Source organism: Leucopleurus acutus (assembly GCF_964270905.1).
Source record: "Leucopleurus acutus genome assembly, chromosome: 7".
NCBI lineage: Eukaryota > Metazoa > Chordata > Mammalia > Artiodactyla > Delphinidae > Leucopleurus > Leucopleurus acutus.
The window spans coordinates 48,995,678-49,011,377 of record NC_139150.1 but is presented as its reverse complement, the minus strand read 5'-3'; the positions used below and the strand labels follow the sequence as shown (position 1 = coordinate 49,011,377).

The following is a 15,700-nucleotide window of genomic DNA, read 5'->3' as shown; positions in this document are numbered from 1 at the left end:
ACAGGCAGCACAGGACAGTGATTCCCTAAGAGAAGGGAAAACAGAACCAGGTGAGCTCTACAATTGCCTTAATTAGCTTATTGCCTGGAGAGTTTCTAGGCCACCATGTAGGGAATAGGGATTTAATAGGAGAGAGCATAACAGTACAAATCCTACAGACATTAAAAGGATTTGTTCATTGAAATGAACAAATTTCTTAAAAGATACAAGCTATCAAAGATCACTGAAGAAGGAGCTAATTAGAATAGCCCTATATTTACTGAAGAAATCATATTTGTAGTTAAAAGTCTTCCCATAAAGAAAACTACAGGCCCAGTGGCTTCACTGTTGAATTCTACCAAGCATTTAAAATAATATCAATTCTACCTAAAGTCTAGAAAAGGTGAAAAGGAAGGGAATACTTGACACATTATATGAGGCCAGCCTTAGATATCAAAACCAGACAAAAGAAAACTACAGACCAATATCTCTCATGAACATAGATGAAGAAATTCTTAATAAAATGTTAGCAAATCAAATTCAGCAGTATATAAGAGTAGTATATCCTAACTAAATGAGTTTATCCCAGAAATACAAGGTTGATTCACTTTAAATCTTTAAATCTCTACTAGAAATGTGCAACAAGGCAAGAAAAAGAGAAGGCTTACATATTGAAAAGGGAGAAGAAACTTGCCCATTTCAGACAAGTATGATCATTTCTGTGGAAAATATTAAGGAATGTACAGAAATGCTTCTAGTTGAATTTAGCAAGGTTGCAGGATACAAGTTTCAATATGTAGAAATCAGTTGTGGTTCCATCTGCTAGCAGTGAACAATTTGAAACAAATTTAAAAATACTGTGTACAATAGCATCAAAAATATTAAGTACATAGGGATGTATACATTTTGGCCAAAAAGTTCATTCGGGTTTATTTGTAAGATGCTACAAAAACCCGAACGAACTTTTTGGCCAGCCCGATATATATGACCTATACACTAAAAACTATAAAACTATAAAAGTGAACGGAATTGATTGTGTTCATGGATCAGTGATTCAAGATTTGTTAGAATGTCAGTGCTCCTCCAAATCTGTAGATTCGGTAAAATTCCTAGTAGGGTTTTTGGAAGGGTTTTAGTTTTTGGAAGTTGACAAGCTTATTCTAGAATGCAGTGGGCTTAGAAGAACTTGGAGAAAGAACAAATTATATGACAGAAACTACCTAATTTTAAGACTTATTACAAAGCTACAGTAATGAAGACACCATTGTATTGGTGTAAAAATAGACATATGGATCAGTGGAACAGAGAATCCAGAAATAGATACACATATATACAGTCAGTTGTTTTTTGGCAAAGATACTGAGGCAATTTAATGTAGAAAGAATAGTTTAACAAATAGTGCTGGGACAGTTGAATAGTCACATACAAAAAATGAACCACAACCCTTACCTCATACCATATAGAAATGGATCATAGACTTAAATGTAAGAACTAAAGCTATAAAACTTCTTGAAGAAAACGTAAGAGAAAATCTTAGTGACCTTAGTTTTGACAAAATAGAATAAATAGAACACTAAAAGCATGAATTATAAAGGGAAAGAAATCAGAAGTTGTACTTCCTCAAAATTAAAAATTTTTCAGTAGACACTGCTAAGGCAGGCTACACACTGGGGAAATGTATTTGCAAAACATATATCTGACAGAGGACTTGTATTTAGATGAAGGGCTCTTACTATGGGCCAAATCTAGCCTAAGGTCTGTTTACGTAAAAGTCCCTGCAAGCTAAGAATAGTTTTTGCATTTTTAAAAGCCTCCACCCAAAAAAAGAAGAACATGTAACAGACTGTATGTGGCCCTCAAAACCTAAAATATTTACTTAGTGGCTCTGTATAGAAAAAGTTTGCTGACCCCCGATAGATACTATAACAAGAACTCTTAACAATCATCAATATAAGCAAGACAATTCAGTCAAACAAACAGGCCAAAGATTTAAACATAGTCTTCACTAAAGTATACAGAGAGCAAATGATCACATGAAAAGGTGCCCAACCTTATTAGTCAGTAGGGAAATGTGAATTAAAGCCATAATGAGCTATCACCACAGACCTACTAGAATGATTTAAAATTTTAAGACTGACCAAACCAAAGTGCTGGTGAGGGTGTGGAGCATCTGGCACTTGCACACATTTCTAGTAGAGATTTAAAGTGACTAACCACTTTGGAAGACCACTTGAGAGATTCTTAAATGCTAAACATATACCTGCCGTGTGAGCCAGCCATTCCTCTCCCAGTATTTACCAAAGAGAAATAAAAGTATACGTCCACGGAAGACTAGTACACAAATGTGTAGCAACTTCCTTTGTAATAGCTAAAAAATATGAAATTCTACAAAATGCAGAATGCTTAGTGACTGAAATAAATCAGTGGTTACCTGCGAAGGGTACAGTGGGATGGATTACAGACGGATACACAGTTGTTGAAGGCGATAGACATGTTCATTATTAGTGGTGATGGTTTCACTGATGTACATATTTGTCCAAATTCATCAAGTTGTACACTTTATATATGTGCAGGTTATTTATCCATTAGTTACACTTCAGAACTGAAAAACTTAAGGAAAAAACTTATGAAGTCTTTTTTCAAGTATGAAATTTTATATACAAGAGTAAAACGAGTAATATAACATCCATGTGTCCACAGTCTCTTCTAACAGATGTAACACTTCGCCATATTTGTTGCAGGGTTTTAAGACTATTCATGTATTCAGAGTCCCCTTGTACCCTTTCCTATCTATTCTTCTGCTTTGCTAGAATATACTCCTTTCTGGCAGTGGTCTGTACATGATTCACTTTACACTTACCAGAAACAAACGTGTTGTGTAAAAGTGAACTATAGTAGTATCTTTCAGTGGAAAGAGTCTTTAGAGGCTGGGTAGCCATAGGATTGCATAGATGAATGGAAAGATTAAATCAGAGTAGAAGAAGAGCTTCATTATTCTGAAGCCAGCTTCTTCAAACTCTCTGGCTTCTTGAAAAAGCTTATGGCTAGAAGAAATGGGAAAAAACCAAGAATTTTGCTAGCAGGTAAGCATCTTAAAGTATGCAAGCACAAACACACCTAGCCAAAAGGAGCTGAAGGTCAGGTTCCATATCCTAGGGTTGTGGGTAGTTCAGTTTGAGCAAAAACCGGAGGGTTGGAAGAGGGGAAAGTTCCACCCCACCCAAAGAAAAGGGGTGGAGGAAGACAGGAAGGCAGCGGGTGTAGCAGTAGTCACTCTGAATATGTAGAAGAGATCCGGCAAAGAAAGTTGGGTGTGGGGTGTGGGGGTGGGTGCTGGATGTGGAACAAGTTTCCAACGGAGAGCTCATCAGTGTTTACTTCGTGGGAGCATAAGGGAAGTCATCTGCAGATCGTGTGTTCTCTTGGTAAATAATGATAGAGCCCATGCCAAAGTTTCTTCATTGATTGAGCCTGTGAACCTGGTTGTTGAGTATGGTGTTATAGAAGAGATTTCATGAAGGAATTGACCCCTTATGCAGATATATGGAGCTTTCCGTCCGGTCACACGAGACAGTATTTGATCCTGCTGCCTGAAGTTTTGTTTTTGAATTAAGTGTCAATGAGAACTTAAGAAAATTATGGGTGTCATGTTACATAAGTATCACAAAATCATGTTCACTTTGGAGTAAGCCCTCTCCCAGACTTCAGCCCCTGTTGACATGGTTAGAGATACTCTTCAGCAGCCTTAGTTCACATAGATGTACTAAGATTAGGTGCAAACTGTGACTCATCCATTTTGTTAGTAGTAGCAGAAATAGTAATATTTTGAGTTGAGCTAACTACTCTGGAGAGTAGGAAAGTACTTGTGAGGAGGTTTTGTTTTCAATCTTTGAGTCACTAATTTTTTACAAAGATGGCCACATTATACTGTCTAGAGAAATAATCTGATTAGCTGCGTGTCACTCTAGATTTTGTTACCTGGAAATAATACCCACTCAGTTCTCAGCCTCTTACCATACTCACACACACATCTTGTCAGGTTTTTCCATACTATTCTTACTTGATACTACCCCTGGCTTTATTTTGTATTTCCTCAACAATATTTTGCAGCATGGTTTCCCTTTTTTATATGTTGATCTGAAAGTTATTAAATGCTTTTTATTCATAATTGTCTTACCAACCCTTTTGTAAGGTTCTTTTATTTCTTACACTATGTTTTGATAAGTTTTGTTACTGACTGATCATAGTCACCAACCACACATTTTAAACAGTCAAGAATGATGAGTAAAAGATACAGAGAATAAGTGTTTGGTAGTTCATTTTCTCTTTCATTTGCTCTTTTTCCTTCTCATGTTTGCTGTCACTTACCCATATTTGCTCTTACCTATTCTTCTGCTGTCCTGCTGCATTTGAAACAAAAAGAAATCATTTCCTTCCTTCCTTCCCTCCCTCCCCTCCTCCTTTGGACACACTGCAGGTTGTACTAAGGAACCATTACTGCCACTTCAGGGTTTGTCTTTTACCCTGATCATGAAAACAAGTTCACAAAAGAAGACTGACACAAAAATTCAGTAGGGATTGTATTCGTGAAGGAACTTAGGGATAGGGATAACTAACCACCACTGAGTTTCAAACGTCCTCAAATTATTGGAAGGCAAATAGGGGAAAAAGGGTTCCAGACCCATAAAACATCTCCAGAGGTATGTCATTACCTTCTGGAATATTTTTATGACAAGTTAATAAGCTGACTGAATCCAGATATGGAGGGGACAGATGGATGTACAGGTTACTTGGTTTTTTACTTTGGGCAGCGTTCCTAACCACTCCAAGCCTACTGTCTTCAGCCATAGGTATTATGGTACCTAACTTGCAGGGCTATTTGTGATAGTAAATTCAATAATATATATCATGATGCTTAGTGTGTACCTAGCATGAAGCCCATATTTCCTTAAGAAGTATAGATTTACATCAGGTTTAATATTACAAGAATTGGAAGTTGTTAAATTTATTTATCCTAATACTAAATTTAGAAATTCTGTGCTTTCATCTAATGTTCTTTCCTCTGCCTGCCTGCTTACTACTCTCCCACAAAAAACAACTTCAGAGGACTTTTTTTTTCCAATTTAAATGAGATATATGTATTTGGCGGGAAAAAATCCTTTCCCAAGTAAATAGTATTATTGTCACTGTTTACTATTAGATTGATTGAAATAGAATTTGTAAGCTTGTATATTAAAACGTCAGTGAAGACCACTGATTTCTAAACTTCAAATTCGACGTTAAAATTTTAAGCTGCTTAAAGAAAAGATTAAATACTTTTCATATTTCTAAAATATATATGCAGTCCAATATGAACGAAAACCTATGGTTAACATTTGAATTTGAAATCAATTAAATTGGAATGAAGTTTGATTCTTTTCTTTATATGAAAGGAAAATTGAGGAAGAAATGTTTTGATCTACAACGTTTTTAAGCATAAGTTTTTGCTACCTAGAACGTAGTTTAATTCCTTTCACACCAAAATGGCTTTCATTTTGTTTCACTCTTATTTTAATAAATTAAGTAGAATATTTACTTTGTTAAGTTTATGTGCAACATATATTCAGTAAGAAATTCTGTGAACAATCTGATTTTTTCCACTAGAGGGCCCTCTTAGAGAAGGTTTTTCTTGTTTAGTGTCAAGGTATTTCTGTACAACTTTCATAACAATTGAACTTTATCAAAAGACTTTCAGAGAAAAGATAATACTTATTCATTTCTTTCAGGGTATGTACCTACAGAGTAATCTTTTCTGAGATGTTGGTGGGGGATATTTTGTAAGTTTGCCATTTTCTCCCCTTATGTTTTACACAGATGAACTGTTTCTGTGGCCTTTTAACTGTTAAAGGCTAGATTCTATGAAGAAATGTAAATAAGCCCTTTTCACTAGCCTGAATTTACAGGGTTATCTTATATAATTGGACTCTTTCTGCACCCCACCCCCGCAGAAAAACTCAGTAAGAATTATGGGGTGGGGGAAGAACAGGTGCTTTGTGAATAGTGTCACAAACATGTATGTATAGAAACAACATTGTCTCTCTTTTTTTTTTTTTTTTGGCTGCATTGGGTCTTCATTGCTGTGCGCAGGCTTTTCTCTCATTGCGGCGAGCAGGGGCTACTCTTCGTTGTGGTCCATGGGCTTCACACTGCGGTGGCTCCTCTTGTTGAGAAGCATGGGCTCTAGGCACAAGGGCTTCAGTAGTTGTGGCTCGCGGGCTTTAGAGCGCAGGCTTAGTAGATGTGGCGCATGGGCTTAGTTGCTCTGCGGCATGTGGGATCTTCCCGGACCAGGGTTCGAACCCGTGTCCCCTGCATTGGCAGGTGGATTCTTAACCACTGCACCACCAGGGAAGCCCTCTGATAAAGATTTTATCAGACATATGCCACCAAACAGAAGGAAACTATTGAATGAGCTTTTGTCCTAAGCCCAGAGCCCCAGATATTCAGCTTGGGAATATTTCTTTCCCATAATGTTCTAATACTTCACTTTAGCAAGATCCAGAGGAATAGGAAGTAGGAAGAGAAGACTTTAGGAGTGTTTAGTTCTGTCTAGCTGTCCCATGTTTTGCATTTGCCTGAGTATAATAGGCTCTAGAGAGCAGAGTAAGGGTGACTGGGAGTCTTTAATTTTCTTTTATTTCTCTTGCTGTGTAGGAGCCAAGGAATCCATTCAAGGAAACTTTATATTGATACTAACTGATCAGTATAAAGGCTTGCTTGCATTTTCAGATCAGTCCAGTATATATATACTTTTACTAACTTTTGTCTTAGTTTACTTTCTTTGCTGTCAAACTTGTGTGCATAAAAATTACCTCAGGACATTATTAATAATGCAAATGTCCAAGCCTTGGCCCCAGAGGTCTTAATTGTTAGATCTGGCTTGTGGCTGGGACATCAATACTGTTTAACAAATCTTCCCTCTATCTCACCCCTGCTCTGGTACTTTTTGTGCAGACCAAAGTTTGATGGAAAGAGCAAGCTAAGACCTGTTTTCTTTTTCAGGAACCTAATCATTTGCTATTTCCAACTTAATTATCTCTGAACCACATATAAAAAAGGAGATAATACATTTCTTTAAGATGGTAATGAGGATTATATTAATTACCGTATAGGATGGGGGTGATAACCATGGTTGGCACACAGAAGGCATCCCATGATGCCCTTTGTTTTTTTCTCTTTTTTAACATCTTCATTGGAGTATAATTGCTTTACAATGGTGTGTTAGTTTCCGCTTTATAACAAAGTGAATCAGCTATACATATACATATATCCCCATATCTCTTCCCTCTTGCGTCTCCCTCCCTCCCACCCTCCCTATCCCACCCCTCTAGGTGGGCACAAAGCACCGAGCTGATCTCCCTGTGCTATGCGGCTGCTTCCCACTAGCTATTTTACATTTGGTAGTGTATATATGTCCATGCCACTCTCTCACGTCATCCCAGCTTGCCCTTCCCCCTCCCTGTGTCCTCAAGTCCATTCTCTACATCTGTGTCTTTATTCCTGTCCTGCCCCTAGGTTCTTCATGACCATTTTTTTTTTTTAGATTCTATATGTATGTGTTAGCATACGGTATTTGTTTTTCTCTTTCTGACTTATTACTTCACTCTGTATGACAGACTCTAGGTCCATCCACCTCACTACAAATAACTCAATTTTGTTTCTTTTTATGGCTGAGTAATATTCCATTGTATATATGTGCCACATCTTTATCCATTCATCCGACGATGGACTCTTAGGTTGCTTCCATGTCCTCCACAATGCCCTTCTTGTTACACATGAAACTTTTGCCACCTGGCTCTTGCCCACCTTGCCACTCTCATCTTTTACATGCTTACCTCTTCTCCAGCCACGTTGAATTTCTTGTTTCCTAAATAAGCAGGCCCTGGAGGCTTCCATGGCCTGTACGTTTTAAATCACCTATCCTGGGAATACCTTCTTCTGCTCCCTCTTAGTAATTTCTTATTTGTCCTTTAAGATCATTCACTTGACATAGCTTCTATGGCCACTCTGACCTTCCTCCATCCCTTGCCCACACCACACACATACTCTCTTTGTGTAATTCCTCTTTCTTTTTTAATGTGCAAAATGGGGATAATAATACTATACAGTGCTGTGAAGCACCTAGCACATAAGCTTTCAGTAAATAGTAGCTGTTTCTTGTATGGTAATTAATGACTTTGTGTATCTTCCTTCTTATTCACCTTTCTGTATGCTCAGTGCATAATAAAATACTGACATTTGATAGGTTCTCAGTAATTATTTGGTGAAGGAACGAATGGGTCCATGAATAAATGATAGCTACCTGAAAGGTGCTTGGAAAACTATCAAACATTATTTAAAGGTTCTGCTTACATTTGAATGCTGAGTATTTGGATATGAAGCCTACATACTGTATATATCAAATTTTATTAGAGTATAATTATACATAGCTAAATTAAACTTTCAGAAAAAGGCAGTTAAATTTAAATTTCAGAGCTCTTACAGATTCAAGAAATGCCATATTATTAATGTCACGATATATTGTGAAGTTTAAGTTCAAATTTAACCTTTACAATAAAATCAGTCATGGTTTGAGATATGTTTTCGGATGATTTGCTTATCACACTCAAAATTCAATCATATATTTGATATAATGTGGTGGTTTAATAAAATAGCCCTCTGACTTAACAGTAACATACAAATTTTCAAAATATTTCTTTTTCTTGTATTAGCAACATTTCATCGAGTTGGATGAAAGTAGACAGAGATTATTGCAGAAATGCAGGGAACTTATGAAGAGAGCCAGGCAAGTATGTAACCTGGGTGCAGAGCAGACCATTCCTCAAGAATATCAGACAGTAAGTATAAAAAGTATATAACGCTACAAGCTAACATATTTCAGACAGCTATTTGTAAGCTTAAAGTGTGTTAGGCATTGTACTGGGCCATGAAAAACACGATGTGCCATAAAATATGAGATCTCCCCACCCCCCCCGCCACCATTTTTAAACTGAGTATGTATGTAAAGTAATTTTGCTCAACGAATTTTCTTCACTATACTCAGACTTGGACACCAGTCAGTCTTAGTGCTTCATACTAAAGTTGTTAAAACATGGGTATTATTTTGCAAAATTATTAATGCCATAACATTCATTCTTCCAGTAAAAAGCTTTTTTCCCCAAGCACCCTTTTAATAGGTAGGGTCAGGAGACGGGTTATAGCTTTTCATGGAAACATAGTACCAGTAATTGATATATAAGGAACAGTAAAGAGAGGTGATATTTAGACAAACGAAGGCAAAATGAAAATGTTTTCCTGGAAATTAGGGTGTTTATTTACGGTTGAGTGGGAGCTGAATCTTTATGGCTGACATCTGTTGCTAAGGAAAGGAAAAAAAGAGCCTTTCTTTCTTTACATTATGTGTATTTTATATTCTGACATATCATTCAGTTAGTAAAATGAGAAGATGCTGCCCTTTCTTCCAAGTTCTACCACTAATTAGGTAGCCCTGTGACCCAAAGCTTTATCTGACAGGTAGGAATAATACCTTGCCTACATACTTACTCTCTCAGAATAATGTCAAAGTAAAATTAGAAATAAAATTTTAAATATCTGGTATTTGTGTGGCTTTTTTAATTTCAAATGTTATCTATTTCACTAGATAATGAAATGTCTGCTAAAGATATAAATAGAACTGGAAATAAAACTTATTTGGATTATAATTTTCATATCCTGAAAGATTGTGCTTTATGCTGTCAGACCCAGAAACTAGGGAGAATGGATCTGTTTGGATACATAATAGGAATTTAGTAGATATTTGTAAGAAAATTGAGGGGCTATTGTTTCTAAAAATAAACCTTCTCCAGAATACATTGTGTTTATAAAATAAGTAAATACTAGTACAATATCTGTACTAACTTTTTCTTCCAGAAAGTAGCATGATTCTATCCTTGATACATGGTACTGTTTTTGAAAGAAACAAGATTAGAACATAGTTCATGTGTTCATTAAAAATGTATTGATTACCTTCTATATATCACATGCACTGAACAAAACACACATACTTTCTTCTCTCTTGAAATTTATATTCTAGTCTGGAGGGTGGGGAAGACAAATCAAAAAGCAAACAGATTATGTCGGGGATAGTAAGAGGTACTAAGAAGAAGAATAAAACAAGGTAAGGGGCTAGAGTGTCAGGGAAGGCTCCTTTGAGAAGATACTATTTTAGACGAGTCTTGAATGAAGAGAAGAAATCAGTCAAGTGAAGGTTTGAGGGAAAAGCATTCCAGGCAGAGGAAACAGCTCATACAAAGCTCCTGAGGCAGAAGTATACTTGGCCTGTTTCAGCATAGAAAGAATCTCAGTGGGGCTACAATTTATAATCCAAGCAGAAAGGGGGGCAGAAGCCAGATCCTGTAGGGCCTTATACACCATAGAAGGAATTTTGGCTCTATTTTGAGATGGAACCCACTGGAGAATTTTAAACAGAAGAGTTATAGAGGTAGGACAACTTCAGTTTGTAAAAGAGCACTCCAACTGCTGTATGGAAAATAAAGTAGGGATACCAGAATGGAAGCACAAAGACCATTTAGAAGATTATTGCTTTGGACCAGCCAAGAGATTTTCGTGGCATGGATTAGGGTGGAAGCATTAGACACAGAGCAGTTCACAGACATGAGGTATCTTTTAATGACAGAACCAGCAGGACTTGGTAATGGATTTGAGTTGAAGGGTAAGAGAGAGAACCCCTTAATTTGTTCATTTACTGAGATGGAAAAGATTGAAGGACAAATCAGTTTGCTCAAATTGGTGGGGAAGGTGAGGAAGTTGAAGATTTGTGTTTCACCATCTTAAATTTGTCTATTAAAGAATCAAATGAAGATACCAAGTGTTTGGCACGTGAGTTCAAATCTCAATGGACAGGTCAGATTCAGAAAAATATACTTAACAAATATCTGAAGGCCTATAGAAATTGAACTGCTTTCCAAAAGGTTAGGGAAAAAAAGACAGGTTAAGATATTAGATTAATGCAGTGTGTTAGGATCTTTTTCAAGGTTTCAATATTCATTTTGTACATTGTAGTACATAAACTTTCGCAGGTTGTGGTGAAAAAGCAATGTACTGCTTTGCCTCGCCCCACAATAAAGTATCTCCTCTAATTTATCTCTGTGGCATGGTCTCAGAAGATAGTACTGTGGTGAAATTCTACTGTCAAAGTAATTGGATTCTTAGGATGCTTTTGTAGTTCTTCACAAGTACAGTATAAAGTTCTAACTTCTTGCTCTCTTTCAATGCCCCACATATTCTGGACCCATTCTACCAATTCAGCAAGTACCCACCATTCCAAATGGACACAACTCCTCACCCCCCATGGTATGCAGTGCTCATTCTTTTTTCCAAGCTCCTGTCTCCCCTCTGCCTTACTTTTCCCTAGCCATTTGCTTTAAGGCCCAGAGATGGAATCTGGGCCTGAATTCTCTTACTCTCTTGTAGCTCCTGTAGCATGAACTGATACTTCCTTTCTCTGAATTCCATAACCTGTATGATATGTACTGCTTATTTTAATACTCAGCATCAATACATTGCCTTAAGGTGTTAGCCCGTGTTATTAAGTGTATACATTTTGTTTTCTTTTAAAGTATAAGCTTTTTGAAAGCAAAAAGCCGTGTTTATAATTCCTTTGATTCCTTATTGTGTGCTAGCATGCTGTTCAACACATAGTAGATACTTACTAACTCAGCAGAATATTTTTCTTTTAACTATTTGAACTATTTTCACTGTACTATCTATAATAATGGACAATTTTTTTCTTCTTTAGGCTTTCCAAGATCTTCCAAACACCTTGGATGAAATTGATGCTTTATTAACTGAAGAAAGATCAAGAGCTTCTTGCTTCACAGGACTGAATCCTACAGTATGCCTCTTTCCCTAATGCCCACTGCAGCCACCACCGTCACCACACCCTCCCCCAAACAGAAACGCACGTGCGTGCACGCGCACGCGCGCACACACACACACACACACACACACACACACACTTCCCTCCAGTACTTGCCTCCCACTCTGTACTGGAGCTCTTGGTAATAATAAGCTAGACAGCAGGAACAATGTGCTTTTAAATGCCAGATTCTGAATCTATTAGAATTTTAAATAGATTCTTCCTAAGGAACACAGTGTTCTGTGCCTTTTCTTTATAAAAAGAATACTTGGGCTAACCTGAAATACTGCAATGTCTATTTTTTCAAGGATAAAAAATGGCATTTTCAGTATGTTACAAGAACATAAATTAACTGCATACAAACAATGCAACAAAAGTGGCATTTTCAGTTAATGTTTTAATTGATGCAAAATTTTCTATAATTTTATCCTTTGGTAGATTAATCTTAAAGATTTTTTTTCTGCCAGGTTGTTGAGGAGTACACAAAAAGAGAAGAAGAAATAGAGCAATTAACTGAGGAACTAAAGATAAAGAATGTTGAACTGGATAAATATAGGGAAAACATTTCACAGGTAATTATTCAACCGTTTTCTTTTTCTCATGTGCTTACCATTAATCATATGGGAATGTAGGATAATGCAAAATGAAATGATACATTGCATTTTTTCTTAGAAGCGTATGTTCTCATGACCAGATTGATATTGATATTAAATTTGTTTTATATAAAGTTTTGTATCAATGCAAGGACACTTTTTAAATTGTGTTTTTATATTGCCTTTACTTGCAGGTAAAAGAAAGGTGGCTGAATCCTTTAAAAGAGCTGGTAGAAAAAATTAATGAAAAATTTAGCAATTTTTTTAGTTCCATGCAGTGTGCTGGTGAAATTGATCTCCATACAGAAAATGAGGTAAAATTGCATTTGAAATGTTTCCTGGCAAGTAATTTTAATTATATGCTAAAAGTACATGTAAATTGTTTATTTACTCTAAAGTTATATCTGTGAAAATTTTGCTTACAAAAAAATTGTCCTAAGGAAGGAAAAGACCATATATGGGATTCCATCAGGCTCACTTTTTTTTTTTTTTTTTGGTGACATTGGAGATTAGTGACTAATACCTTACAAAGTCTTTTCATATCCAGTCTAAGTAATGGTTATTCAGGTGTGGTAAGCAAATGCATTGCTTTTTGAATCTACTACTTGTTTGAAGAGTCATAAACAAATTGGTAAACATAACTGAAACATAGTATAGTATCAGTGGTTTCCTTTTGATCAAAAATTTGAGTTCACAAGAATAAAAATATTTAGAAATTTGGTACTGATTTCTTGAGCTACGTTCATGCATTGCAGTTGTGGGTAAAATAAGATTTCCATTAAGAAATGTGTAGGGGCTTCCCTGGTGGCGCTGTGGTTGAGGGTCTGCCTGCCGATGCAGGGGACATGGGTTCAAGCCCCGGTCTGGGAGGATCCCACATGCCGCGGAGCGGCTGAGCCTGTGTGCCACAACTGCTGAGCCTGCGCATCTGGAGCCTGTGCACCACAACAAGAGAGGTCGCGATAGTGAGAGGCCTGTGCACCACGATGAAGAGTGGCCCCAGCTTGCCACAACTAGAGAAGGCCCTCGCACAGAGACGAAGGCCCAACACAGCCATAAATTAATTAATTAATTAATTTGAAAAAAAAAGAAATGTGTAAAGAGGGACTTCCCTGGTGGTCCAGTGGTTAAGACTTTGCCTTACAGTATAGGGGGTGTGGGTTCAGTCCCTGGGTCGGGGAGCTAAGATCCCACATGCCTCTCAGCCAAAAAGCCAAAACATAGAATAGAAGCAATATTGTAACAGACTCAATAAAGACTTCAGAAATGGTCCACATCAAAAAAATATACATATTAAAAAAGAAATGTGTAAAGAGATGAACTGGGATGTGCTTCAAAATAATTGGGAAAGAGGAGTGGGTGGAGTTATAGATGAAACAAGATTGGTCATGTATTGATCATAGTTGAGACTAGTTGATGGTAGATACATTAAGCTTATTTTAGGGTTCTAATTTTGTAAATGTTGAAATTTTTCCCTTATAAAGCAAGGTAGCACCTTTATTTCCCCTTAGGAACTTTGCCCCATGACTCCTTTATCTGCTTAGTGTGAGACATAAGGATAGCAAACATCATTTCACTTTAAGTTTTAGTAAGATATTAGACCTGCCATGAGAATTGTCATCTACATAGTGTGGGCTTGTTAGAAGGAAGGGATGTGTTATAACATATAATTTATAATATACTTTCTATGTACCAGACACTGTGCCAAGCACTTCTAGGCTTATCTTGTTTAATCCTCAGAACCATTCTATAAAGCAGAATGGTTTAAAACCATATTTTATAAATAAACTGAAACAGTAAAATATTAGAACCACTTACTCTCTGCAAGCTCTAGAGGTCTCCAAGGATCTATTTAGATAAAACTAATATCATGAGGTTTTCAGTTCTTTACTCTTATAATTGATTGATTCAGTCTATTTTCAAAAAATTGTATGGAATTACCAGAGAAAACTCTCACCTTTCATCAACTTTTTAAATGTTTTATAGGAAGACTATGATAAATATGGAATTCGAATCAGAGTCAAATTTCGCAGTAGCACTCAACTACATGAATTAACTCCTCATCATCAAAGTGGAGGTGAAAGAAGCGTTTCTACCATGTTATACTTGATGGCACTTCAGGAGCTTAATAGATGTCCATTCAGAGTAGTTGATGAAATCAATCAGGTATAGCTTATTCTTTTATTGGGTTTCACTGTATCTTGTAATAGATTTAAATCTAATCATTATTGTCATTGTTTAGGGAATGGACCCAATCAATGAACGGAGAGTGTTTGAAATGGTTGTAAATACTGCTTGTAAAGAAAACACATCTCAGTATTTCTTTATTACACCAAAGGTAGGTAATAAGTAACCTAAAAATACTCATACTCAGAAGTCCCTCGTGGCTAAAACATGTAGCAGATTTTGGCCCAGTATGTAAATATGAGCAAGAACACTCCCAAAATAGAACTAAAAAGATTATAGTAATATTTATATTATTAAAGGGGACAAGTTCCAGTGACATACTTAATCAGAAACCTTGTTATCAGAGGAAGAAACATAGGAGGCATAGTATTATGTTCTAGAACTGAGATTTCCTCCATGCTTTTGGCACTTATTCTTCCTCTAAAGAAGTTCCTCTTTTAGCACTAAAAAATGACAGGAGAATATAAACCCTAGAACGCTGGTCCTTCTCATTTCTCCAGAAAGGTCTGTTTTGGTGCTGTGCTCTGCCCTTTTTTAATTCACCACTGCCACTGACTTGGCCCAGAGGCAGTCCTAAGTACCCCATGATCTTCTGTTCATATATTAACTTTGGAGAAAGAAAAAGAATTATCTTCACAGAGAATTTTCCATAAGCTAGGACCATTACAATGGGAAATTTTCTTTTGTGGGTCAATTATAAAACTGATGTTCAGTAATCAAAGATGTACTTATTAATGTAATCAGATTTTTTTTAACTAAAGTGTTCAATGAAAAATTTCATTGGAAATCCTATCTTCAATTTTTTATTGAATAGTATAATGTCTTCTTTTTCCAGCAGATACCCTGTGGAGTAGCTAGATCTGTTAATTCCCTATTGTTTACCAAACATGTTGGCCTATAAACCAAACCTCCCTGTTACATACACTTTTCAGGCTACGAATCTATCACAGTGCCTCACCACAGAAGTTGCTTGAGAAGTGTTTTG

The 15,700-nt window shown here is 36.5% G+C and overlaps 2 protein-coding genes across 3 annotated transcripts in view; one reads left to right on the top strand and one right to left on the bottom strand.

The window, feature by feature from the left end:
* Nucleotides 1–15,700, top strand: part of SMC5 (structural maintenance of chromosomes 5) — a 113,962-nt gene that overhangs the window by 93,561 nt on the left and 4,701 nt on the right. The window contains exons 18-23 of the mRNA XM_082843118.1: nucleotides 8,730–8,855; nucleotides 11,816–11,911; nucleotides 12,403–12,507; nucleotides 12,723–12,842; nucleotides 14,515–14,694; nucleotides 14,771–14,866. Of these exons, the coding sequence (XP_082699244.1) occupies nucleotides 8,730–8,855; nucleotides 11,816–11,911; nucleotides 12,403–12,507; nucleotides 12,723–12,842; nucleotides 14,515–14,694; nucleotides 14,771–14,866 (723 nt within the window). The remainder of the gene's footprint in view (nucleotides 1–8,729; nucleotides 8,856–11,815; nucleotides 11,912–12,402; nucleotides 12,508–12,722; nucleotides 12,843–14,514; nucleotides 14,695–14,770; nucleotides 14,867–15,700) is intronic.
* KLF9 (KLF transcription factor 9) overlaps nucleotides 936–15,700 on the bottom strand; it is a 91,335-nt gene continuing 76,570 nt past the window's right edge. The window contains exon 3 of one of the 2 annotated variants that reach the window (XR_014326339.1): nucleotides 936–2,581. The gene's annotated coding sequence lies outside the window, so the exon portion shown is untranslated. The remainder of the gene's footprint in view (nucleotides 2,582–15,700) is intronic. The other variant, XR_014326340.1, reaches the window with a different exon arrangement.